The sequence below is a fragment of the Falco biarmicus genome, chromosome 6 (genome assembly GCF_023638135.1).
Source record: "Falco biarmicus isolate bFalBia1 chromosome 6, bFalBia1.pri, whole genome shotgun sequence".
Classification (NCBI taxonomy): domain Eukaryota; kingdom Metazoa; phylum Chordata; class Aves; order Falconiformes; family Falconidae; genus Falco; species Falco biarmicus.
In genome coordinates this window covers 34815359-34841209 of record NC_079293.1, presented here as the reverse complement: position 1 = coordinate 34841209, position 25851 = coordinate 34815359, and the positions used below count along the sequence as shown (strand labels likewise).

The 25851-nt window shown below is 39.4% G+C and overlaps 1 protein-coding gene across 4 annotated transcripts in view; it reads left to right on the top strand.

Annotated features, from left to right (window-relative positions):
- The window catches only part of LDAH (lipid droplet associated hydrolase), a 124621-nt gene that overhangs the window by 8506 nt on the left and 90264 nt on the right, over window positions 1-25851 (top strand). For 3 of the 4 annotated variants that reach the window (XM_056343110.1, XM_056343108.1, XM_056343112.1), the window contains exon 2: window positions 8388-8543. In XM_056343110.1, the coding sequence (XP_056199085.1) occupies window positions 8388-8543 (156 nt within the window). Of the gene's footprint in view, window positions 1-3456; window positions 3638-8387; window positions 8544-25851 lie in introns of all 4 variants that reach the window. The other variant, XM_056343111.1, reaches the window with a different exon arrangement.

The following is a 25851-nucleotide window of genomic DNA, read 5'->3' as shown; positions in this document are numbered from 1 at the left end:
TGATGATGCTGTATATCCAGTTCTTAAAACTAGATTTCTTCCTACTTGGGTCTATACACAGTCCCCTGTGTGGTGTCTGTAAAAGGTTTGGAAAGGAAAACTGATTCAAGTTTCCATTCTGCATTTTAGGTTTTTATCATTGCAGCTCTAAGCATGAGTAAGCTGTACCCCATTTCCACACATTTCACAGATATTTTTGCACAGTCGTTGGTGAAATTCTTTAAGCTCTCTTACTGCTTGAGGGAGGGGCATGGGGGGAATGACAGAGGAGCAAAACAAATTGAAAGTATCAGGTTGCTAAGTCATTAGGCGAAAATAAGGCCTCCTAGTTACTTCAGTTGTTTTAGACAAAAACATCTTGTTGCTCTGAACTGCCTTAGGTATACATGTTTGGATTTTATTGTGTTATTTCATATGAATAGATTGCTTTGTTTGTGTCCATAGTGTTAACTTTTTAGCTTTGCTCATTTTTAAAAACCTAACAGTTTTTATTTACTAATTCAGAACTAGTGTGGAAGGGACTATAGCAGGTCTTTGCCATCATATGACTTTGACAGAGACCTGTACTGTAAAGTACAGTGAAGAAATGTTCCAGTTTTATGTACTTCTGGCTGCTGCTGCTTTTCTTATACACAATTGGTCAAGATTTGTGACTGATGGCACAAAAGCTTGCGAAGTCTTTGACCTGTGTTTGCTGTAGAAAATCTGGCATGCTCTGTTTGTTTGGAGTTTGTCCAGAGGAATCCTTGATGAGATCCAAGCACCCTGTGTTCCCCTCTTCCTCCCCTTGTTCATCTTTGCAGGTTTTCTATCAGATTGGTCAGTCTGTCCCTCCTGCTTCTTGTTCTTAGCTATGAGCATGCTAGTTCCAGTCTACAAATCAAAGAGCATATGTCAGATCTGGATAATTATCTTCTGGGGATAATGTTGCAAAAATTGTTAGAACCTTAGCATAGCAGGCAGCTAAAGGAATCTTGCTTTCTGTTTTTCCAGTTATTCTTTTGCATTGAATATTGCAATTTTGAGTATTGGTATTGAATTCAATCACATTAACGCTAACCTGATTGGTGAGCCATTTTTTTAAGCTGGTACAGCTAATCCATGGAATAAATCTCCTTCAGTATCATATGTTTTTTGGGGGCTGACCTATTTTAGATTCTTTTTCTCTGACCTATGTACTTGGTCATTGTCATCCACTGTATTTATGAAGCCCTCTGCATTTGGTGAGGTACCAGAAAAATTGTCCGAGACCCTAGTTGCACCTCATGCTTTATCTTTTTCCAGTGTTTTAGGGCCACAACAATTGTAAACTGTTGATTTATAGAAAACTGGAGAAAATTTAGTCCATCCTTCTGTTCAGACCAAAATTATTTTGTCCAGCAGAGTCTTAAAACCCTTCAACAAAAGAGGTTCCACTGCCTTCCTGGCAATCTTCCATTGCCTTCCTAGCAATTTTTTTTTTTTTTTAAATGTCAGGACTGTCCAGGCACAACTTGTGGCTTTTGCCTCTTGTTTTACGATCTGCCGTTGCAAAGAAAAGTTTGGTTGTGCTGTCTTTGCAGATCTCTTTCAAATAGCTCAAGGTGCTATTTAATTACAGCTTGTCCTCTTCTTGGCAAAGCACAGTTCATGAAGCTTTTCCTTAGAGGTCATGTGCCCTAGGCTGCTCACCCTCTGGGTAGTCATCTACTTGACCCTCCCAAGTTTCCTTGTATCCTTCTTGGCCTTGTGGGGTGAACAAAACTGGGTCCAGTATTGCAGGTATGTATGTTCTCACTACTGCTGAATAGAAGAGTAACTTCCCTCAATCTTTTGGCAGCACTTCTTGAATTTATTTCGGTCTGACGCGTATTTGCCTTACTGTGTGGAGAGTGCGTTGTTGTCTTTCGGTTTGGCATCCATCGTGATAAACCTGTCTTTTTCAGCAGGGCTGTTACTCAGCCAGTTACTTCTGAGCTGCTTCTGAAGCATGGTTTCTGCTCCAGGTGCAGACTTCTGTGCTCTCCACTGCTGAGCATCATAAGGGATTTGTTGGCCTAGTCCTTAAGGTTCTTAAGGAAACAACCCTCTGAATTGAAGCTCTGCTCTGGCTGTATCCACCATGCCAGACAATTTAGCATTATTTGCATTTTTTGTCTCATCCAAGTTTCTGATGAAAATGTTGAGCATTATAGGCTCCAGTGCTGACCCAAGATTACTTGACTTGTTTGACATTCAGATGACAGCTAGTAGTTGACTATCTCTTAAGCTTGTTCAGTTACTTTTCAAACTATGTGGGTCAGTTTATTCACCCTGTGTTTCCTTAGCCTGGAAAGGAGAATGCAATGGGAGACAGTGCCAGATGTCTTAAAAAGGCAATGTGTATTGCATCTATGTCTCTTCCTTCCATCTTGTAGCCAGGTGTTTCATCATTGAAGGCAATCACATTGCTTGAGCATAATTTGCCATTGGGAAGCTGGTTTCCTGTTCTGGATTAACATCTTTTCCTTTATTTGATTAGAAGAAGATATGCTGCTGTGATTTTTTTTTTATTATTTTTTTTTTTTCCTGAGGACTCAGCTGAGACAAATCAGCTTATAGTGCCTTGGGAGCTCCTCCTTACCTTTCTTGATTGAAAATGGCAGTGGTTTTAGGTACTTCCCCCCCCCCCCCCCCCCGTCTCCACCCACCTGCCCTGGCCTAGCCATCAAGAGCTCCCCTGGTTTAATGAGTCTTTATTAAGCAGCAGCCTTGCAATTGCATCAACAAATCCTTTTGGCACTTTCTAGTTTATCTATTCTAGTCTTATGAATTTGCATACATCCAACTTCTGTAGGTCATCCCTAAGCTGTAGTCCAGCCCCTTTCTCAAACAGGACAAAGCAGGTGGGGTTGCTGAATGCATTGTCCACTCAAGCACTGAGTATCACCAAGGTTGGAGATTCTATGGCCTCTCTGAGCAACTTATTTCATTACTTAATAATCCTCTTTGTATGTGTGGGGAAACTTACTTGTCACTGGAATTTCCTTTGTTGCAACTGTTGACTCTTGGTCCTAGTCCTTTGGACATAAATCACGTGATTCAGTGTTCATATAATCAAATGGATTCTCTTCAATATGTTGATGTCTTGCTTGTGCTGAGGAGTCCAAAACCGGACAGTGCCCTCCAGATGGAGTCTCTCCAGTGCCAAGCACAGGCAGATAATGGTGTCCCGAAACTTGCTGGCTACTCCTGCTAACGTAGGCTTGTATACACTTGGCGTTCATGGTTGCAAGGGCATGCTACTGACTCATTTCCAACTTGCTATCCAGTAGTGTCTTTTTTGCAAGGCCAGCTTCCTAGCCTTCAAGTCCCCAGCCTTAAGTTCTCAAGGTTGTTACAACACAGTAACCAATGTGTTGCTGCATTGGGTTACTGAACTCTAGGTGCAGGACTTGTCACTTGCCCTTGGATTTCATGTGGTTCCTGTTTTTCCAGCTTGTCAAGGTCCATTTGGATAGCAGCCCAGCCCACCAGTGTTTCAGTTGATGGCTTACTCCCCTCTGAAACTGGTATTATGCACGAACCATCTGAGAGTGCGTACTGTCCCATTGTCCAGGTTTTTAATGAAGACATTGAACAGTACTGGCCCAATACTGATCCTTGAAGGACATTGCTGGTAAGTTAGCGGGGGTTTTTGTGTTCTGGTTTTTGTGTGTGAATGGAAAAAGAAAAAACCCAAACATCTTCCTTTTTTCCCCCCTAAGAGCACCTTATAGTCCCCTTAGTCCACATCTCGCCAGTTTAAGAATAAGAATACTATGGGAGATGCTGTAAAAAGCCTTGCTGGAGAAGTGAAGCTAAACAGCAGTTAGTGTTCTCACCTCATCCACTGAGCCATTCATCTAATCGGAGAAGGCAGTGAGGTTATTCGAGCATGATGTGCCCTCACTAGATCCATGCAAGGTGTGCTCCAGGTTGCTTTCATGTGCTTGGGTACAACTTCACAGGGGATTTTCTGTGGTGTAGACTTCTGAGAACTGAGATGAGGCTGACTGGCCTTGCACACTTCATCTTGAACACGGTTCACGATGGTTGCCTTTTTGTGGTTTTCAGGCGCTTCCCCTCAGTTACTGTGACATACCAAAAAGGACAGAGAGTGACCTCACAGTAACCCTGCATGGGCACCGTGGGATGTATTTCTTACGGCTTTGTGGAATATCATATGTTAAATCTGCTTCAGTGATCCTTTCTCACTGTTTCATGCAGCTTACCTTTTTCCTTTGATTACCATTGCATCTCTTGCTTCAGCATCATTTTTTCAGATCAGGTACACCAACCTGTTTGTCCTGTCCTGTGACTGGGTATTTTGTAGGCTAGGTATCAGTCAACTTACTCTGGTTACATTATGTGGTGCTAGACAGAGTTTGTCTTTCATTAAACACTGTTTTGGATGCAGATCACAGATTTTGTTATTCCCAAGTTATCTTTCAAATAAAATGTCAAGCCCAAGTAATAGTGTAGGATGGAGCCATTAATATGCTGTCAGGACAGTTGTGTAAATAATTAAGCACAATGTGTGTAAAGGAGACAGGTTTACTGTCAGCATTTTACTTTGGAGTCAGTTGAATCAAAGATGGATATGAAGAGATCTAGTCATATGGCAGAAGTAATCTGCTGTTTGTGGCTAACAATTTCCAAATATTCTTATCTGAAACAATGACAGGTAGGTGGAGTGCGGATCAGTAGTAAGACACCTAAATACACATTTCGGTTTGTAAGTGCAAGTGTACATCTAAGTTCTCATTGTAGGCTTTGCTAGCTGGGGGATGGTTTGTCTCATCCTGAGGTAGAAACCTAGTGGCTGTTCCCATGGTTCTTCACCGATCAGTCCATATACTGTCATGCAGATCTTAGCATTTTGCAATTTGCTTTCGGGCAGACACCTACATTAAGGGTGTGTTAATCTAGTGCTAAAGCCCTACCCTTTAAGTCAAAGCAGATTTATGTATCCTAGCAGAAGTTTCGTTACTAGATTAAGTACTGTTGACAGAAGCTGTCTTTTCTTGTAGTGTTTTTCCATGTATGTTTAGAGAGTTTATGGGCAGGGGCTGGAGAGAAGAAAGAAAATATTGCATTGGGATGCAGTTAGTCCTCATTTCCTACATAGTTACATCTTTCTTTCGCTCAATTATTTTCCTCTGTGATGACTACTATGAAACTCCCACCAGTCAGGTTTGTGGTTATGTCCTCTTAGCTTTCTTAAAGCTGCGGTGCAAACTGTGCCCTCTCTGCCAGCTGCCTAAGCTGGAAGGAGTCTAATCTCTAAAGACCTCTGTCCATTAAATGTGTTTTGAAATAGATAGGTCGTTTTAAGAGATTTCTAGGGGAAACAGGCAATTCATGCCAAAGATAGATGCCTATAATGGAGATGCTGTTCTTCAAAGCTTCATTTCTGAAGAGGAAAGGAGATCCAGAGGGTATTTTTGGGTACTGCTGATTTAATCTTAAAACAGGTCCGAGTAATATACTAGGAATTTATCTGTCTTCTCTCTGGTTTTCTATTCACTCGATTTCTGTAACTAAAGGGCATAAAGTTACACATTAAAATCCTAAAAATAAATAAACAAAAATCCCTCAGATATTATGTAGAGTTAATCCTAGGAAACCTCTTGGGATTGTCTCAGGTGGGCAGTTTTTCAGAAAACCTTTTCTCTAGTGTGCGGTCTTGTTTTAGGTACTGCAGCAGTGTGCATACTAGAAATTAGAAGTGAAGTTAAAAACTGGACCAAAGCTACTGCAAGAGTCTGTGTGAACCTGAAAAGCCTGCCATTCCAGTCCAAAACATATTGCTGAGCTTCTTTTTTATTGTTGCTTGCTTTATGACCTTATGTTGCAAATGCTGTTTGAGAGTGAAGAGTTGTCAGTGGGATTTCCGTTTGGAGATGTCCAGTGAAATCAATTCAAAATGAAACTTTACAACTGATTTTAAAGTTTATGATCAGAAATTTTGTATAAAATCTACTTTCTTGGATAAGGACTTGTAACTTTTGCTTTTTGGCTTGTAAACACCTCAGGAAAGGGATGACAAGGTTACTGTTTAGTTGCTGATGTAACTGGAACCACTTTGAATAGTGCAGCAATAAAAGCAGGAATAATGCATTTAAAAATATACCTTATTATAGTTGAACAAAATTAATTTTTGTTGTTCAACAAAATATGCCTCAATTACTTATGTTCCAGCCACTCTAAGTTAAAGATGACAACATGGTGAATAATGAAGTAGTAAAGATGTCTCCTTTGGCATTAAATGAACTTTTTTATCTGGGGGGGGGGAAGGGGGGACAGAGGGAAGTTTCATCCAGAGACTTGTGCTGTAGTTTAAAGTATTAAGCAACGCTTCTTCCTTCCCTTCAGTAGCATTTTCTGTTTGTATTCTACTCATTTTTTTCATGGTGGTACTTGTTAATTCAAAATAAAACATATCTCTTCTGCATTGCCTGTTGTTTAACTTAACCTTTCAAAATTTCAGATTAAAACTGGGGGAAGTAAGGAAATGTTGCTTCTACAAGTGTACTTTTAAAATGTAGTCAGGTGTCATTATCTACAGTTTCATTTGGATCAGTTCCTTTCAAATTGTGTAACACTGAGAATTTTCTGGTGACAGTGAAGGTAATGCCTTCCACCTCATGGTCCTGCAAAGTTTGTAGATCGTAGGTGTCAGTTTACACACCTAAAATGTCACAAACTGACTAGGAAATAGAATTTGGATACTTGTACACAAAAATGAATGGCCCTTTTTCACTAAGCAAAAACATTTGAAAGGCCTAATGTTATCCTTAACTAGATATTTTTGATGTTTTAAAGGTCATGGTGGTATGCAGCAATATCCAGTTTCATTGTAATGGGTTTTTTGTTGTTGTATCTTCTTTGACCATAGTCTCATTTTGTTTGAATTTATCCTAATTCCATGTGCTGATGGATTACTGCTATATAAGTTATATATGAAATAGTGGCTTTTGAACTCAAGAAGGATCATCAGCTGAAATAGCATTAAAGGTGGCTGTACTTTTGTCTGTTAATTTCAAAATGAAGCCTACCAAAAAGTTTTCCCGCACTGGCTGCGTGTGAAGTCTTTGAGAGTTCCTTTTGGGAATTGCTAGCCTATAATCTTGGGATTTTTTTGTGTACTTTCTAATTACAATTTTTTCATTGTATACACTAGGTAGAGACACTAAAGTCTGATATTTTAGGTTATTTATTAGACTTAATCTTTGGGGTTTTTTTCCTGGTGTGTGAATTGAATTACAATGTAATTAGATTGGATACAGTTAAATTGGACAGCCTTTCCCATTATACCTAGTCATGTATTGGATAAAGAATGCATAGTCATTCCTGTAATAATTCAACAAGTTTTTCAAGTCTAAGCCATAGCTGTTGCTTCAGAAGCCTGAAATGTGGTTCTTAAAAGATTAGAAATACTCTGTAGAGCTGAAATAGCCCTTGAAGTTGACATAGACAGCTTTGTGGACTGATCTCTGTTCTAAGTGATGCTCGTGTGTGATACTATTCCAACAAGGGCAGGCTTCCTGTCCTGCATTTGGTAACTGCACTTGTTGCAAATGGTAGAATGGTTATTTTGGCAGATGCTTGTCTATGTTGGTGTTCATCTTGATGACATTCTAATTCATAAGTAGTCACTTGATGAAGTAGCTTTTTTACTGAAGGAAACATATGGGAGTTTGGTCAGTCAGCCAGTTTCAGCATGATAGCCTAATAATGTTTCCATATGTGATAAATACATGAACCGATGAACATGCCTTTATTTGGCAGCATAGTTTTATTTTCCATCACTGCATGCAGGTAACCAGGTAATCTAAAAAAATTTACAAAGGTGAATGTAAATATTTGCCTGAATTCATCAAAACTTGATTAGCTTTAACTGACAAAGCCTCCTTTAATCCTTTCAAAATTTCTGGAGAACTGAGTGATGCTCTGCTCCCATAGTTAAAGCACACAGAACTTGCAAAGACATCCATGCAGTAGTTCTGTTTGGTGTTTCTTCTTTTGTTTGCCTTCAAGTAGGTTTCAGCTGAACCTTTTCAGTGGGTGATATGAGTAAGAAATGATAATTATTTTTGTTTTTACTTTAAGGTAGAGTAGATCTTGCTGTGTAATTCATCACCATATATTCCTGTGGCAGAAACTGAAAGAAGCTTTCTTTAATATAATAGTAACATGCATCAATTACTGTCACCTATTCAAACATCAAATACTGAATTGGGCCTCTGTTTACTGGAGATGACAGCTGTTTGGGGAAACTAGTTTGGGTTTGTTTGCAGTTAGTCTATGGGAAGGTATAAAAGCAAAGAGCCAGTTATGTAAATATTTGCTGATCTGTTACAATAGTATCTTATTCTGTCTAACAGCAAACAAGAGGTCAGCAGAAGAGCCAATCCCATTACATGAAGAATTCATCTACTGTTGTGGAGCTGCTACCCATGTCTTAAAGTGTGGGCCTTGGAAAGACCTCTCAAAAGATGAAAGCAAAAATCTACCCAGGCTCTTATTCATGATTATTCCCGGTAAGGGTCATCTTTTGTTTAACTCTAGAAGTGCAATGATTGGAAAGGTTATGTTCAATTTCAGGTCTCACTAGGTAAGTGGTAGAATTTGATCTGTGCATATGGCAAAAAAATCAGTAGTATTTCAGTGGTGAAATTTCTTTGTTATATTTGATTACTACTGTTATCTATAGTTGTAACTGTGCAGTAAGGTAAAACAGAAATTAGGATGTCTCACTTAGTTACTCTGTGGTGGTGGTTTGCTGACAACATTACAGGTAGTTTTTGGTTTTTTCCATTGCTCTCCTTTTATTTATTTCTTGCACATTGAAGTACTGTAATGTCAGCTGTGTGCCAACTGAAAGATGGAAGTTACAGTATTTGAGGGAAAATTCTGTATCCAGTAGATTTTTAAAGTTGAGTGTGCTATTTTTAATAGTAAATTATTTTTACGTTAGAATGCATTGAATAGTTCTCAGTTATATTTAAATCTGTTCATCCTAAAATGAAAGGTATAGATTTTCATTTACCATATGTTAACATTAACAGATAAGTCCTAAATTCATCTGAATTCATTAAATTCTGCTAGTGAACTGTAGGAATTTGGACAATAGCAGAAGTAGAGCTTGAGCCCACTCACTTTCACTGCCTTAAGAGTTTGCAGATTTTTTTTTAATGCTTCCTACTATCTGAATGTCTTGAATACTATTGTTACTTCCCCAAGAATTAGTGGTGTAAATAATGAGGCTTCTGATTATCCACATCTTTGGTTTACTGTTTCTGTAAGAGTATACTCTGTTGCTGTTTATGGGCCAGCATGCAGGTTGGACCTTAGCAGTGAAAGAGAGCGCAGGTTCCTTTTTGCAGTATTTTTGCAAGGTTTTAGAAGCCCTGTGGAATATTTTATGTTAGTTTCTTTGGGCACAATGATTTTATGCCCTTGCCTCCTGGAGTTGAATAGTGTAGCTTGTAACTCAGTGACAGTAAAGTTTAAATTCTTCCCTTAACTGAAAAGAAGAAATAAGCTTCCTATGATTATATCTTGTTACTGTTTCATGGGAACAACTTTTTAAGCCAGATACTGCATAGTGTAACTCTTCTTAGTAAAAGACTGACTGTAGGTACCCAGATTCTCAAACAGTTTGCCAGAGGTGCAAGCCTGATTTGATGCTTTTCAGTTGCAGCTTTCTTCCAGTTAAGGCATTTCTGGAAGGCTTAAGTGAACAGCTAAGTGTTTATTTCCCCCCAACTTCTAGAGCTTTCATCTGTCTTCAGGTTGTGATACCCTTGTGTTTGGGTTGGTAGCAGAGCCTATAACTAGGGTAAATCTGCAAAGCTAAGAGCACAAAAGTTGAACATTAGCGTCCAAGGCAAGGTACCTCTGCAAGACATGTAAGTTAATTCTGCTCAAAATATTTTCTGGGCTGTGTATTCATCACAGGAAACTTTGTCATGCAAGAAAATACAGTGACAGTGGCAGGGCTACAGGGAGCTTATTTCCTGCTGAACAACTCTGTGAAGACTTCTTAATAACATCTTACTTTAACTAGATAGGTATCCAGAAATAGACATCAGTGAAATGTTCAGAGTGCTTCTATCGTGGGTTGGCAAGCTTTTGTGAGGAACTGATTTATGGTTTTTCTCTTATTTCAGAATTATGTTGGTAACAAACTGGAAGCTGTCTTAATGAGGAAACAATTGAAAAATGCAGCAACCACAATAATGCTGTCTTCATTTTAGATATCCAAATTCAGTAGTGAATCAAGTTACCCAAGCTCCTTGCTATAGCTGGCAGGGAGCTGACTAGGACCTGGCATAACGTAATGCAGTTTTGCTTCTCATAAATCAGATGTTTTTTTCTTACTGGTATATACCTTGTTTTTAGCCTTCAAGGGAGTTTCTGTCTGCCAACACAAAAAACACGGCCTTAGGAGAAATCCGGACATTTGGGTCATCTGGCAACATGTTCGTGTACCTAAAGAGTTAGGATTAGCATTCCCTTCATGCTTTTGTAACTTTCCAAGTAATGAAAAGTGGAGTCCTTGTGGAATCCAGCAATTTTCACACTTGAAAGGCATGTATCCCTAGTTGAGATTCTTTATGGAATGAAATAAAGAGGGGCAAAGGGATGCTTGGTACAAGTCAAGGAAAAAAACATCCAGACAGGGCAACTCACTGTCAGAAAGAAGAGTCTCTGAAAGTGGTTAGTCCTACTGCATGTGATACATTGGTCTGCATATTGAACTGCTCTGGTACGTACTGTTCCAGTCTTAATGAATTTCATGCATATGATTTTGTTTATATGTAATCAAAAAAAATGAGGTTGAAGGTGGGTATAGAAGAGAAAGATGATAACATTCTAAGTTTGTGCTGGAATCAAATCGTTGCAAGAGATTTGAGAGAAAGTCCTGTGTACTTATTTTTTTTTTTTTAGTCAGATTTCTTCATAACGGGGAGGGTTTCTTTTTGGTCTGACTTTATTATTATTTTTTTATTTAAAAAAAAAAAAAAAAGGAGGGAGAGGGAGGAAGCTGACTCCAAAACATTCTTCTACTCTGAAATCGGTGGCAGAATTCCCATTGACTTTAAATGAGGCAGGATTCTGCCTCCTGAGGACTGGTAGCTCACTGTGCTTGAAGTAGTTGGAATACAGAACATGCAGCAGAGTTCAATCTCATTTAACTACAACAAGCTAGTGGTTTTATTGATGGCAGTCTGTGTAAACTTATATAGTAAAACATTATTAAAATTATTAGTTGAAATGTTTAATTCACTTTTTTGTTCCGTAACATTTTTTCCCTGTGTAAGCAAAACCTCTGTATAGGAGTAATAATGTGTTTACTGAAGTAATTACTGTGTGAAAGGCCCAGTATTTCCTTAGTCTAGAATATATGCATATACTTGTTTGCCTTTCTTAACATGAATTCTTTTCTGTTAAAATCGATGAGTTTTACTCATAAGAGTAAAATTAAAAGTGTACAGTTGAAGGATGAGTTCCATGGTTTTCTGGAAATGTAGGTGTTGGGGAAAGGACAGGAATTACTTTTCCTCTTGTGTCATAAAGGTCTGTTTACCCTTTTGCAATGTTTGTTTAGTGTAAAATTAACAGTGAAGTATAAAATCTACTGCAGCAACATCTAACATTGCTTGGGTTCATTGAAAACCAGGATCCACCAAGTGTTACAGAATATTCTTTACTGTTTTAAGAGTATCTGTCTATTTGTGTCTGTGTATTTATGAAAACATTTAACTCTGTAAATAAATACAGTACAAACTTTAAAACCACCGTGCTGTTTAGCTCATGAAGTTTCACTGTTCATCAAGTTTGTCTTGCATTTCATTGCAGGACTGCATTGCAATACCTTCATTCCAGGCTTCGTAATTTTTGTTATTATTTCTGTAAACTAGGCAATTTTGTTATTTGAATCTTGTACTTAAAAAGCTTAAGTTCACAGTCAGTAATGTATAATGTAAATAACATTTGTTGTGGTAAAGCATGCTACGCAAGTTTAATGTGCAGAAATAATTTCAGAGTTCTGTTCTTTGGCATGCATGCAGAGTATTACCTACACTTGCCAAGTTTCTTGATCTGCCTGCTTGCACTTGGATTGCTCCTGGGTTATTGGATCATCTTACTGTTTTACCAGTTCATGAAGTGAATTGGTGATGTTTAAGGCCTATGAGAACTTAAGCAGACACTTTTTTTTAATTACAAAGTTTTAATACCCTGAGCCAGTCCTCTGAGTTGGAGAGTTGCTTGTGGTGTTCTGCACAACAGTAAGTGAGGGCTTGAATTCTGACCACCTAGGAGCAGTAACATGTACTTGCATCAAGACTGTTGTCACTTGAAGACTACTTAACTGTTTGTCAGCAGTGAAAACAGTGCAAACAATTTGCGTGGATTATGACAGATCTTTAAGGTATTCTCCCTTGAAGTGAGACTTCCTCTTAAAGTCTTTGAAGTTCTATTTTTGACTGTAATGTAGAGACTCTTGAAAAGGTTTCAATAAATTACGAGGCTTTGTCTTCATCTGATGTTTTGATATTTAACAATCATCCCTCTCAATTTGCATAAGAAAAGTTACATCAGGAATCACCATGTAATAATACTACACACTAAGACTAATTGTATAACCCTGAACCTTGGTTCCTTTATTTTGGGTTTGGGGTTGTTTTTTTTTTTTGGGGGGGGGGGGGAGCATGGCGTGGTTGGCTCCCACTAAAACGGTGGGGTTTTTTTAAGCTGTTAATCATTTACTTAGCTCAGCAGTTGCTGGAATTAGTAGCTCTTCAGAGGTCTACTGTCACCATGAGACGAAGGGGTTTGCGTAATAATAAAAGAATCTATTTCCTCATTCTACAAGCTGTGTAAAGCTTGTTTATTCCAATTGTCTTCAGTTTGGTTTTAGAATGTGCTTTAATTTATGTGATTAAATGTCCTTGTTGGTACGTAATCTGTGTGTTTGTCTACATCAAGTATTTGTCTACAAGAACTGCATTGGCTCTAGTAAAGACATAGTGTTGGCAGATTAAGTTGCAGCATGGAGCTTCTGGCAACCTTGGCCAGAATGTAATCCAGAGACCTGTATGTGACTCTTGGTACTTAATGTGTAATTAAATCAATTAAAAAAAAGACAGATCAGAACTGTTTTATGTGAGGCAAAATCTGATTTTGGTGTAGAGACCACTGAGCTACTCAAGGAAGGTACTTCCATCCTCTCAGAAACTACTTTTTAAGTGGGCAGCCAGTATCTCCTCCCCCAGGGCACAGTGCTGTTCACCATTTGCCTTTGGAATACAACTGGAGGAAGGGGAATGCTGCTGGCAATAGACAGCCAGGTGAAGAGGAAAGATGACCTTTTACCTCCCGAGCAAGGGGACTTCTGGGTTATGTTCTGCTCCATACAGTTTGTGCTCACAGTCACTGAATGAGCTTCAGCAACCATTCTATAAACAGAGTCAAGAACCTGTTCCTTCTGAATCTATTAGACAGTAAAAGCTGCATTTTTCCTCCTTTGGGTTTTGTGGTTTGGGGTTTTTTTTTGACTGATTAGTGTCAGCGCATCAGTAGTAGGAAAAAATGTTTGTCCAACCTCACCTCATCTTTTACCTCTGTAGTTTTGTCACTATCAGCCTGGTTATGAGAGCTCTCCTGTGGTTTGGTTTGGTTGTGTTTTGGTTTTGGGGTTTTTTTGTTTGGTTGGGTTTTGGTTTAGTTTTGGGAGGGGTGTGTGTTTGTGTTTTTTGTAGGGTCAGGCTAGGTCCACATCACCTCATTCAGAAAGGCACTCTAAGGTCCAATTCCATCCAGCCTAATATTAAACACCTAATTAAGGTGCTAAAGTAAGGAGCGTAAGTTCCGGGGTACTTTGTTTAATCAGTAACTAGGGATGAGCACTACCATGAGCGTGTTTGCCTACTGAGAGGTTAGGTTGCCTTGAGATGTTCTGAAGTCTGTGGAGATAATCAAAACTTGACTGGGTGCATACCTGGGCAACCTGCCCTAGCTGACCTTGCATGAGCACAGGGTGGGCTGGGAGATAGATCTCTGGAGATCCCTTCTGACTTCAGTGATCCTTCAAATGTGACCCAGGGACGGGGCAGCCAGGCTCCTTGTCCAGGTGTGGATTCTGATCTGGAATTTTGTGGTGCCTTCAAAAGGTAGTAAAGATAAGTACATGGATAATCTTAGATAAGTATTTGATTAGAATTAGCCACTCTTGAAAGCTATAATTTAAGGTACCTTCTCCTTGCCTTTACAGCCATACTGAATAGTATGTGCCTTATCACTGGAATTGGGTTTGTTGAGTGCTGGGAACCAAACAGAATTAAAAATTGGTAAGGAATAAAGAATGGTACTTAAACGTGGCATGGAAAGACTATGCCAGAAGAGGGAGCTGTTTTAAAGAGTAGGAAAAAATAGAGTGTTTTTTTGAAAGTTTACTGCTGTAATAGCCAGCTATACCATTTACCAGCAGACTTGAAGCTCTCATCTGAATGCATAGGTAAGCACTGACTGTTTCTCTACTGTATGTGTATCACAAAAAGTTAGTAGTTCTTGTAAGATTGTTCATGTGACTGTGATTCATCAGTTACATTGGTTGTTGAGGATCATAAAAATGTCTTGTACTTGCTTTAGGAGGACTGAAATACAGGAAGTCCACCCAGAATGTAGAGACTGTAAGGATTAGAGTGCTGGGGCTTCCATTCCCAGCCTTTCCACTGGGTTACTTTTCAATAGATGGCTAGTAGTCCTTGCAAATTGTGTACTAAATCACCAAATAAACCATCAAATTTGCAAAATTTATATTATCAATCACCTGTGTCTCTAAGCTAGCATTGTTACAATCAGCTAACACTAAGTAAATAAATGAACAATAAAAGCACAGCTGCATGGAGTGAGACATCAAATACTTCCTCTCCTGGAATGTTTAAGTCATTGACCAACTCAATGGGCAACTCCACTCTTACTGATTGTGTGGATTTCTTGTACCAGGATGTATATCATCTTGTGATGTACAGCAGTAAATATCCAAATGACATTAAGGAAGAATAACTAATCATATTTAAGTACATCAGGTCTTTCTTAAAGGAATCGTTCATTTAACTTTGGATTCTGATGGTTTGAGTTAAGTAATGTTTTCAGATGCAATGAGAATTTTTAGAAGAAAGCCATAGAGTAACTGCATTGGTGCTAATGTTGAAATAAGCTATACAGGACTCCTGTTTACACACTAACTTGCACTTCATTTTGCCTAATTCTGTATCACATAGTTTTGATGACCTAAAGCTGAGGCAGAAAAGCTGTTTCCTGTGTGAATGTATATTTGCTGTCATATTAACACTGTGCTTTATGTATTTATCTTTACTTCTACTAGTGTAAGATATAAGTTGCATAGGTTCTATTATCTTTGCTTATTTTGACCATACCTTCAATGCTGCTATTGTCCATCCTCAGCTGAAGCATTGGAGGAGAGAAGGGAAATTTAGGTTTTGAACGGTAAAGATGGTGTTATTTAACACACCTAGTCAAAGGAATCAATTTAAGAGTCCTGTTTGGTTGGATTATTGGCTCCTTTGACAAGGCACATGGAGGATTATGCAGCTCAGAATGGCATCTAGTCCAGATGGCACACTTGAGTCATGTGTGGCTAATCAGGAACCAAAAAAAGGTTCAATTTTGCTTCTAAAATTCTGTCCTGAGGTAGATGTTTATATCCAAACAGGGGATCTTGCTCAGCTATCTGTGTGTACACAGATGCTCATTCTATTTATTTAACAAAGGCTCCTCTTTTACATATTAGCTTAGCAGCAGCATTCATCTGTTCTGTGGTATTTGCTTCAAACTTCACTTCATCCTGAAGATATTAAACTTGAGCAGAGTATTCACTGTAGAATATCATGCCTGACCGGGAGTTAGCGAGGAGAGGATGGCAGATTCCCTGCAGCTCTTTCATGAACAGAGGAAGAGAAATGCTATGCTCTTATCGTGGCCTGTCCTGCACAACTGCAGTGTAGGACTTGATGCGACCACTTGATGCCTTGAATGCATGGCTTGCCTGCTGACTGCTCTTTGCACTGGCTCTAGGAAAGCTAACTGCTAGTCACAAAAGTTTGAAAAGCATCCTTCCTTGTGTCCCACCTGTCTGTCTTACTGATCTTATGTGATCAACATCACTTAATTGGAGCCTTTCAGGAAAGTCTCTACCACTCCCTGCTTTTATTAGCAGTTGAGATTTACGTAATTGAACTCTTTGGATTGGAGCAGTCTGTAAGGAAACTAGGTGGCAGGACTGGGCAATTGATAAGAGTTCTTGCATTCAGGTAGCTTTTAGAACCATCAAGTAAGGTATAAAGCAGACATTGAGGAGTCTAATTTAGTATGGAAGTCACAAATTGTTTGTAGAGTGTACATTAAGGCCCGCCAGGCATTAGAAATCTAAGAGCTTAGTGCTTGGAGCGCTTAGAAAACTTCCTAAGGCCATTATTTCACAATTCAAAATGTTTGTCAACAATACTGGCATAAGACATTCCTGTTCCCACCATACTGTGCCACTTTATCCGTGGGTTATGCCAGAACAATAGTTTGAGAGATCATACTGTGAATTAAACAAATACGTACATTTATTTCTGGGGTCTTTTTAAAGCTGGAACAGTTCTCTGTTCGGGTTCACAGCACGCCTCCACAGAGTTGTGCCAGTGTAATTCAGGAGCTTGTGACCCATGGTGGGGGGGTGGGAATGATGGTCAAGGGAGAATTCTGGTGGGACTTCTTCAGCTGGACGTGCTGCAGAACTTTCTGTTGCTAAATTATGGTGTCAGTCATATGTCAACATGCAGCACATACATGTGGGTTCACATGCTCAGTCTTGAGACTTCTGTAGAAGTTGGTACCCCACCAGTCACACCAGGTGGTAATGATTTGCTGAGAATGCTTCTCCCTTGTGACTTCTGCTTTTGTTTGCATTGCAGCTTGATGAAGCTGCCAACTCTCCACATTTGACCCTGAGGTCTCAGATTTTGACATGGATAATTTGTATTTTACATTGCTTTGAAATTATTTTTTTTTTCTGAATAAAAAATGAGACAGTGGGAAAGGAGTTTTCTTACTCTCCAGTAACTGGTATACATGATGCAAAAGCAATCTGTGAGAAAAGACAACACTGTAAAGTTAAAAGTTTCTGTAACATAGCAATCCAGGTAGAAGGTTCTACATAGAGCAAGCTAACATATTTTCCCCTTTCCCTATGACTATAGGTCTTATCAGCAGATAAGACTAAGAGCAGGGCTTTCTATTTCAGTGAGGCATAAGTACAGTGGAATACTTCTGATTCACATGGTTGCACGGGATATGTATTATATATGATCATATTTTGTAAATTTGCATTTGAACAGGAGCAGAAACACACACAAAAAAAACCCCAGCCCAGCCCTGTCTTCCTAACATTGCCAAAGCCACTTCTTCCAACTTTTCTATCCTTATTTTATCTCTAACATGAATATTCATGGATTAATTATGAGATCAGTCTTACTTTCAGCTGACCATGTATTTTTCTCAGACAGCAATGGATATAAGGTGCTGCTAACTGATGGAGCTCTTAGTGGTTAGTAATACTTTTAATTTTAATGCATAGATTATTTGGTCTGTTTATTTCTGATTTATAAAATGGGAAAAATGAAATCTCTTTCAGTCAAGTGCTTGAGGACTCGTCAGTGGGATGTTCTAGCTTGACTCACACCAAGGTTCTTTGAGGGCTCTCCCTTTTACTTTACTCAGCTAAATAGTTTGACTCCCTAAGAACATTATTTTTGGTGGATAACACTAGTTTGTACCTACTTGGTTTCTGCTTTTAACCCCCATAAAACTTCGAATACATTTGTCAATTTTCCCCAAATTTTTCGAGGGATAAGGGATTCAAAGTGATACCAAAAAAAAGTTTGGCCAGAAGACATACATGCTGTAAAACATAAAAAAAAATGTTTTTACAAATATGTTAGGAACAGAAAGAGGGTCAAGGGTAATCATCCTTCATTGGATGCAGCAGGGATCATTGCCACAAAGGGTGAGGAAAAGGCTGAGGTATTTAACACTTTCTTTACCTCAGTCTTTAATAGCAAGACCAGCTTCCCTCTGGGTACTCAGCCCCCCGAGCTGGAACACAGGGATGAGGAGGAGCAGAATAAAGTCCCCACAGTCCAGGAGGAAATGGTCAGTGACCTGCTGCTCCACTTAGACATGCATAAGTCTGTGGGGCTGGATGGCATCCACCCAAGGGTGCTGAGGGAGCTGGCAGAGGAGCTCGCCAAGGTGCTCTCCATCATTTATCAACAGTCCTGGCAAAGTGGGAAGGTCCCAGCAGACTGGAGGTTAGCCAGTGTGATGCTCACCTACAAGAAGGGCAGGATGGAGGATCCAGGGAACTACAGGCCTGTCAGCCTGACCTTAGTGCTGGTGAAGGTTATGGAGCAGCTCATCCTGAGCACCATCAATGCAGCATGTGCAGGACAGCTAGGTGATCAGGCCCAGCCAGCCTGGGTTTGTGAGAGGCAGGTCCTGCTTGATGAACCTGATCTCCTTCTATGACAAGATGACCCACTTAGTGGATGAGGGAAAGGCTGTGGATGTTGTCTTCCTGGACCTTAGTAAAGCCTTTGACACCATCTCCCACAGCATTCTCCTGGAGAAACTGGCTGCTCATGGCTTGGACAGGTGCACTTTACGCTGGGTTTAAAGCTGGCTGGACAGCTGAGCCCAAAGAGTGGTGGGGAATGGAGCTATGTCTCGCTGGTGGCTGATCACACAAGGTGTTCCCCAGGGCTCAGTGTTGGGGCCAGTTCTGTCTAATATCTTTATCAATGATCTGGACAAAGGGATTGAGTGCCCCCTCAGTGAGTTTGCAGATGACAGCAAGCTGCGGGGGGAATGTTGATCTGCTTGAGGGCAGGAAGGCTCTGCAGAGGGATCTGGACAGGGTGGGCTGATGGGCCAGGGCCAGTTGTACGAGGTTCAACGAAGAGAAGTGCTGGGTCCTGCAGCTGGGTCACGACCCCATGCAATGCACCAGGCTTAGGGAAGAACAGCTGGAAAGCTGCCTGGCAGAAAAGGACCTGTGGGTGCTGGTTGACAGCTGGCTGAGCATGATCCAGCAGTGTGCTCAGGTGGCCAAGAAGGCCAACAGCTTCCTGGCTTGTGTCAAAACCAGCATGGCCAGCAGGACAAGGGAATTGATTGCCCCCCTGTAACTTGGTACTGGTGAGGTCGCATCTCAAATACTATGTTTACTTCTGGGCCCCTCACTACAACAAAATCATTGAGGTGCTGGAGCATGTCCAGAGAAGGGCAATGAAGCTGGTGAAAGGTCTAGAGTACAAGCCTTATGAGAAGCAACTGAGGGAACTGCGGTTGTTTCACCTGCAGAGGAGGAGGCTCAGGAGGGAACTTCCTGCTCTTTACAACTGCTTGAAAGGAGGCTGTAGGCAGGTGGGTGTCTCTTCCACTTCTCTCAAGTAACAAGCATTAGGACAAGAGGAAGTGGCGTCAAGTTGCGCCAGGGGATATTTAAATTGGATCTTAATAAAAATTTCTTCACAGAAAGAATTGAAACAGGCTGCCCAGGTAGGTGGTAGAATCACTATCCCTGAAGGTTCAAAAAAGCATAGATGCAGTGCTTAGGGACATGGTTTACTGGTGGACTTGTCAGTCCTGGGTTAATGGTTGCACTTGATGATCTCAGAGGTCTTTCCCAACTTAAATGTTTCTATGAGTCTGTACTGGTAAAGTACCCCCTGAAAGAAAAGTGTGTGTTCTATCCATGTTCTGTATTAGAAAATTCAGCTCTTAGGATATTGCTGTCCGTTATTTTTGCTGCTTACGGACTACATGTTTGTGACTAATATTTTAAAATATGTTGACAGTTGTGCTTTGTTTACTGGGTCAGCCCACCAGCTTCCATTGTCTTTAGAAATGAAAAAAAAATATCTGTCATTAAAATTAAAAACTTTTTCATGCAAAGAAGAGCCTCTGTTTCGGATCTAGGCTTGAAATTTGCCACTGTTGTTGAATTTCCCAGTGTTCCAGAGGTACCTCCGATGGGGGCTTGGTGCTTTTGAGCTTGTTAAGTTTGAGGAGGCAGAGCAGTGATACTATGGTTGAACATCCGACTGTGCTTGACAGTATTTTCCCTCCACTAAATCTGGGTGGCAGATGTGACTTTCTGAAGTAACTTACTGAAATAACTTACTGAAATTACTCAATCCGCGGTCTGTCTTCTCTCTGTCCTCTCCCTGCTAATGAGGTGGTGTTTTCAGCATGGATCCGTCCTGCCTGGCTGCGTACAGCATAATCAGGGGAGGAAGTGATCCCTCTACTGCAGCGTGCAGAGGCTTGAGTTGGCTGGGGTTATGGAAAAGTTGTGTTCTAGGGCAATTTGCTTGATTTGACTGTTTAGAAAAGGGTCTGTTTCTCTTCATGGGATGTCTGAGGCAGGAGGGAAGAAGAAATTACTTCCTGAAGTACCTGCCTATGAGGGAAATACAGCATTCATGGGCATTGTGTACAAATAATGCAAGGAAAATGTATTAAGCTACCAGTGTATAATGTACTTTTTCCTCCCTTGCAGCTGCTGCCAGAAGTACCTGAGCTGATAAGGATTTGCCTTGCTATTAAATATTTTGACCTAGTTATCTCTGAAAATAAAAAGTAAATATTCTCTTTCTGATTGTAGTTAACACATGGCCTCATTTCTATCTGAACAGTAACTCCTATGGATCATTTCAGCTACATTAAAAATAAATTTGGCCCATTATGTTCAATATCTCGATTGTGGAAAACAATAGAGCCAAAAATTCAGTAAGTCATAACTCTTGCAGTTGTTTTCCTGTTATGGGCATGATAAAAGATTTTGTTCATTGTCCTGATTTCAGTTTCTGAAAACAATCTTTGATTATTCCTGATGGATTTAAAAATTCCCATAGTAATAAATAAATAGGTAGTAATACATACTTAAGAGCTGCCTTCCACCTTTATGTTTTGGAACTTTTAAATCTGTAATTGCAGCCTTCTCTTAAGAGGCAGAAGCTCTTCACAGTAGGTTTTAAATGGCTAAACATCTGTGCTTGCGAAGTGACTTGAGTTTATGAATGAGGAAGGTGTTTGCCTGAATGAAATGTTTTGGTTGAAGTCTTCATGGAGCATCTGCTTAGGACCAGTACTAATACCTGAACCACAAGGCCTTTTCCTCTACCAGACACGCTGTGGTGCCAATGCAGACAATTTTCTCCTTGGTAAATCTTAGTTTATCCATATGCAGAGCAGTTTGTTCTTTTGTCTTGCATTTCTGAAGACTAGTAAGAAACGCAAATGCAGAATTCATTTGCAAAATCACCTTAGACTGTTTATTTCAAATATTACATTCTCTTGACAGTCTTGATGTAAAAAAATTGCAGAAACACATTTTCAAGTCTTTTTTCTGCAGTTAACTGTCTTCATGTTCTCCATTGCTATTTGTTTCCCATCTGCCATTTTATTCTAAAAACTATCTTACAAAACAGAAGCAAACCCAAAAATGTTATAATCCCAAAGCCCCTAGACCAATGCTTTTCTTTTTCATAACTGACCAGTGTGGTATAACATAGGGAGATCTCTGATGCAAACTTGAAAACTTACTTTCTGGTGCCATTTGAATGTATTGCTTGCTTCCTTCTTGTATATTATTCAAAAGTGGTCAAATCTTGAGAGCTGTACAAAACAAGTAATTTGTGGTTATCTGGGTTTTGAATTGTTTATTTTTCTTGCCTTTGTCTTTTTCCTGCTGATGTTGTCTCATCAGGGATGTGTTGTTATTCAGATGTTTCATGGGCTTTCTTGTGAACCCGTTTGACATCGTCTCATGTTCGTCTTCGCACACTTCCTTTGTTCTCTCCCTTTCTTTCAGAAGGAGGTTTGTTTTCTGTTGGTCCAATTCTGCTTCAGACTATGAAACCGACTGAAAAATTCCCACTAGAAATTCTAGACCCAGCACAGACCTCACTGCAGCCCCTCTGCTAGCATCAATTGTAGGACAGATTGGATCAGACAGAGCAACCACATCAGAGGTGTTAAAAGTAGCTGTATCTGTCTTCATCTGCCTAAGCATCTGCTTAAGAGACTGTGTATGTGTAGGTGTGTACTGGGAGTCCTAATTAATTGTGTTCATTTTTCATTTGCTATGGAGAAAATGGAACAAAAAATACTTAATTGTAAGCATTAGAAAATCCTGCTTTCTGCCTTTAAAAAATGTGACACATTCAGTATTCCATTATGAACTCAACTTTTTTCAGTTTTGTATCTCAATCTTGACTCCCTTCCAAGAACCATTAATATACAGACATATTAAAAAAACCCCAATAATAAAATCAAGGCCTTTTTGTATTTATGTACCTGTTTTACCTGGTTGAAATGTTAGATGTAACTATGGAAATACATCTGGGGATTTGATAACACTTGCAATATCACTTAATCACAAAGTCCAGTAAGCTGGCCGTGGGCAAAATCAGGGTTTCAGACTTTGTATCTTATCTTCCTGGATAGATGCTGTTAATCATTCATATGAGGAAACAGACATGTACTGTCACAATTTCTAGCTGGGATTTTTTATTCACAGACTTCAGGCACCATTGTCACTTGGGCAAAACCAGCTGTGTTAAGTTAATGCAAGTTTATTGACTGTCCATGGGATTTCTTTAGAGGTAAATGAACCCACATTTGTCCTAAAAGTGGAACAGTGTTGGAGAACAGCAGATAAGCTTATTTGCTTTGCAAAATGCATATAAAGAATGTGTATTATAAAATCCAATATGTATGTCTTATAGCTGTATCAAAGTAAAAACTCTTGAGTGTGTGTGTAGGGAAAAAAAGTGAAATGTTCTTGAAAAACCTTTCTAATAAGCTGTCTTACAGGCACCTGGTTGAATCCTTCTGAGATTCCCTGTTTTCAACATAGGCAAATATATTAAGGTGTTTTCCAGGCAAATTCATGATTCTGGAGTTACAGAGGATCAAACAAGAGTTTTCACATGTGTTTCTGTATAATGCCCTTGTAATTATTTGCTTTTTGGCTGATGCTGCTCATCTGGTGTACGAACTATAAACAGAACATAGGATAAAGAATGCGAGTCCCTTAGACGTGCAAACAGGTGAAAACTTAATTGACGTGAGTTTATGATGATCATTCAAATGTTATTTGAGATGTTTTATTTGAAATCCCTTGACCCTGCATGTCAGAGAAACCTGTGTGTTTCCTTTTAAGGCCTGATCATCAGCCATGGTGTCAGTTTCTGCAGTTTTCTCCCAAGTGTGAGAACATCATTGTGTTTTTTACATGCTCCATTTAAATCCTCCTGACATCTGCGTGGGCTGCTTTCCATTCATTAACATAGGGGAGTTGCATCTTCCATGGTGGCTGGTCAGATGCCAGAGACAGATTAAGTTTCCTTGAGCGAGTAACTTGTCATTTAGACTGCGAGTTGGAGCTGGGACTTTGGCAGCTCTGCGAAGAGGCAGTGAGAATCATTGCCACAAAAATGATTTTTGTGTGGTCCTGCTGTGCACCCCTGGATTTCAAATTTGATTTATGGCTGCTCATTTAAGAAAAAAAAAAAAAGTCTGCATTTGGTTTTGTTGCAGGAGATTATCATATAAATACTGCAGCATACATACTTAATTCTGAAACTGTGGATTATTTCTAAAATTGAACTCATGCTAATTGCTGGCATATTTTCCAGTTCTTCAAAGTTCTCTGTAAACGCACTGTTGGCTGTGTATTTCCCTTCTTCTATTCATGTAGCTGACTTTATTCTTTATGGCCCTGCTGAGGTCCCAGAGCAGACAGAAAGCAACTGCTAGAGAAGTGCTTGAAGCACCACAGCTGAATGCCAGCTACTGCTGATACAGATGGTCAGACTTCTGGAGGCACAGCTGAAAACACTGGGGAACATCTCACAGGACAGTGCACAGAACCCAAAAGTTCGTTTCAAAACAAGGTGCAAGAAAACTTGTTGCTGTTTGGGATGATTTAGCTACACATAAATTTCTTCTTGACTCCCCACCACTCTTGGCGTTTACTATAGACCGCTTAAATAAATCCTTTTCAAGTTAGATATCCCTTCCAGAACTGCTAAGAATTGTTTTACTTTTATGTTTCAGTCTCAATTTCATTTCAGTAAGCTGTATATATTTTTGACCTACCTCTTTCTGGACAGAAGGCTTTTCATTTATGTTTTGGTGTATGTTTTTGTTTCTAACCTGAAATATTTTGCTGTTGTGGTTTACATTGTACGCTAAGTCTGGGTTATCTAATACTAGTGTTCTCTTAATAATACTTTACATGTTACATTAATGTTTTCTGTTGCAGAACACTTAAAAAAGGCTTGACAATTTGTAAGCCACAAAAGCTGTCATTGCTTGTGGGGAGTGGCTATGATCTGTGACTTTTAAATGAGCATTATATATTCGTTGTTTTGCATTCAAAATTAAGCTGATTGAATTGCACTGATGGCATACTGTATATAAGTTTAACCAAGTCTGGATAACTTCTTTTTTGTAAGTGCACCATCCAAATATTGGTATGTATTTCATTTTAAGACAAGATAAATTTGATTTTATGACATGTTGTGTAGGAAATAATGTGAAATCAGGATAAAAGTTACTCTTTAGCAGTGATACCCTGGGGCAGATACTTAGTTTGTACAAATTACTCTCTCTTTATTGCTAGCTGTCTTCATATGAAGGAAGTGCTTGGCATTTAAAAATCTTGATTTGATGGAAAAAGCCTTAACAAGAAAGTGTTTGAAAGTGAAAGGCAAATTCATGTTTATAAGTAATTTTCATGGTTTTAACTATGTGGATGATTAAAGACTAGAGGTTCCAGTTCTTGAAAGCCTGCATCTGCAGTATATAGAAGTAGAGAATATTTACCTCCTCATATAGCTCAAAATTACACCTCTGCACATTCAGTCTTGCTCTAGCTGTGGGTGGAACAGATCAGAAAAGGAGGAAGTGGATTCCCGTCTTCAAACTAAAAATGGAAAGACTTTGAACTTAATGCAGAAAAGCTGGGTGAAATGTCGTGTATTACAGAGAAGAATAGAGAAGGTGGCAGGAGTCCTTTGGTTATTGAAACTTACGAGTACACCAAATAAAGTGACCCCACTGTGTTCTAATTCACTGTGCAAATTGTCCATTTGACATACTCTTCCCATGAAATGCTTAGAGATCTTTTGTTAATTAAGCTAATATGCAGTGTATTGTAGCTTTGTGTCTTTTTCTGTTATGGTCACCATTTGCAGCTATTGTTCAAAAGACTTTTGAAACAACATAAACACTGTTGAAAATTAAGCAGAGTTGAGAGTAACTGCTTAAAATGTGCTTCTTCATTCAGATGACTGCAACTTGAGATTTGCTGGCATGCATGAATGATTCCGGTGCCCTGAGGTGTCTGAGGATTGATGCGGTATTCAGATAACTGGGGTAACCTTCAAATCATGGAGGTTAACACTGCATTTACTTGTGGTTTCCATTTTTTGACACTGAGTTGCTGAGTGAAAGAACATAGGCAATTCTGGTTTGATGTACTGGGAAATCCTTTAAATGCACAAATGACCACTGCATTGCCTAAGTGCCTTTGTGATGAACCTGGTAGTTCTTTTTCTATAAAATAAAATAGTTTAATAGAGCAACATTTCAACTGCAGTAGATGAACCCAAAATATTGTTGACCGCAGACTGCTGTGCATATTAAACCCCAGTTATTTCCATTAGCTGTTACTGTTGTATCAAAAAAAAATCTTTATCT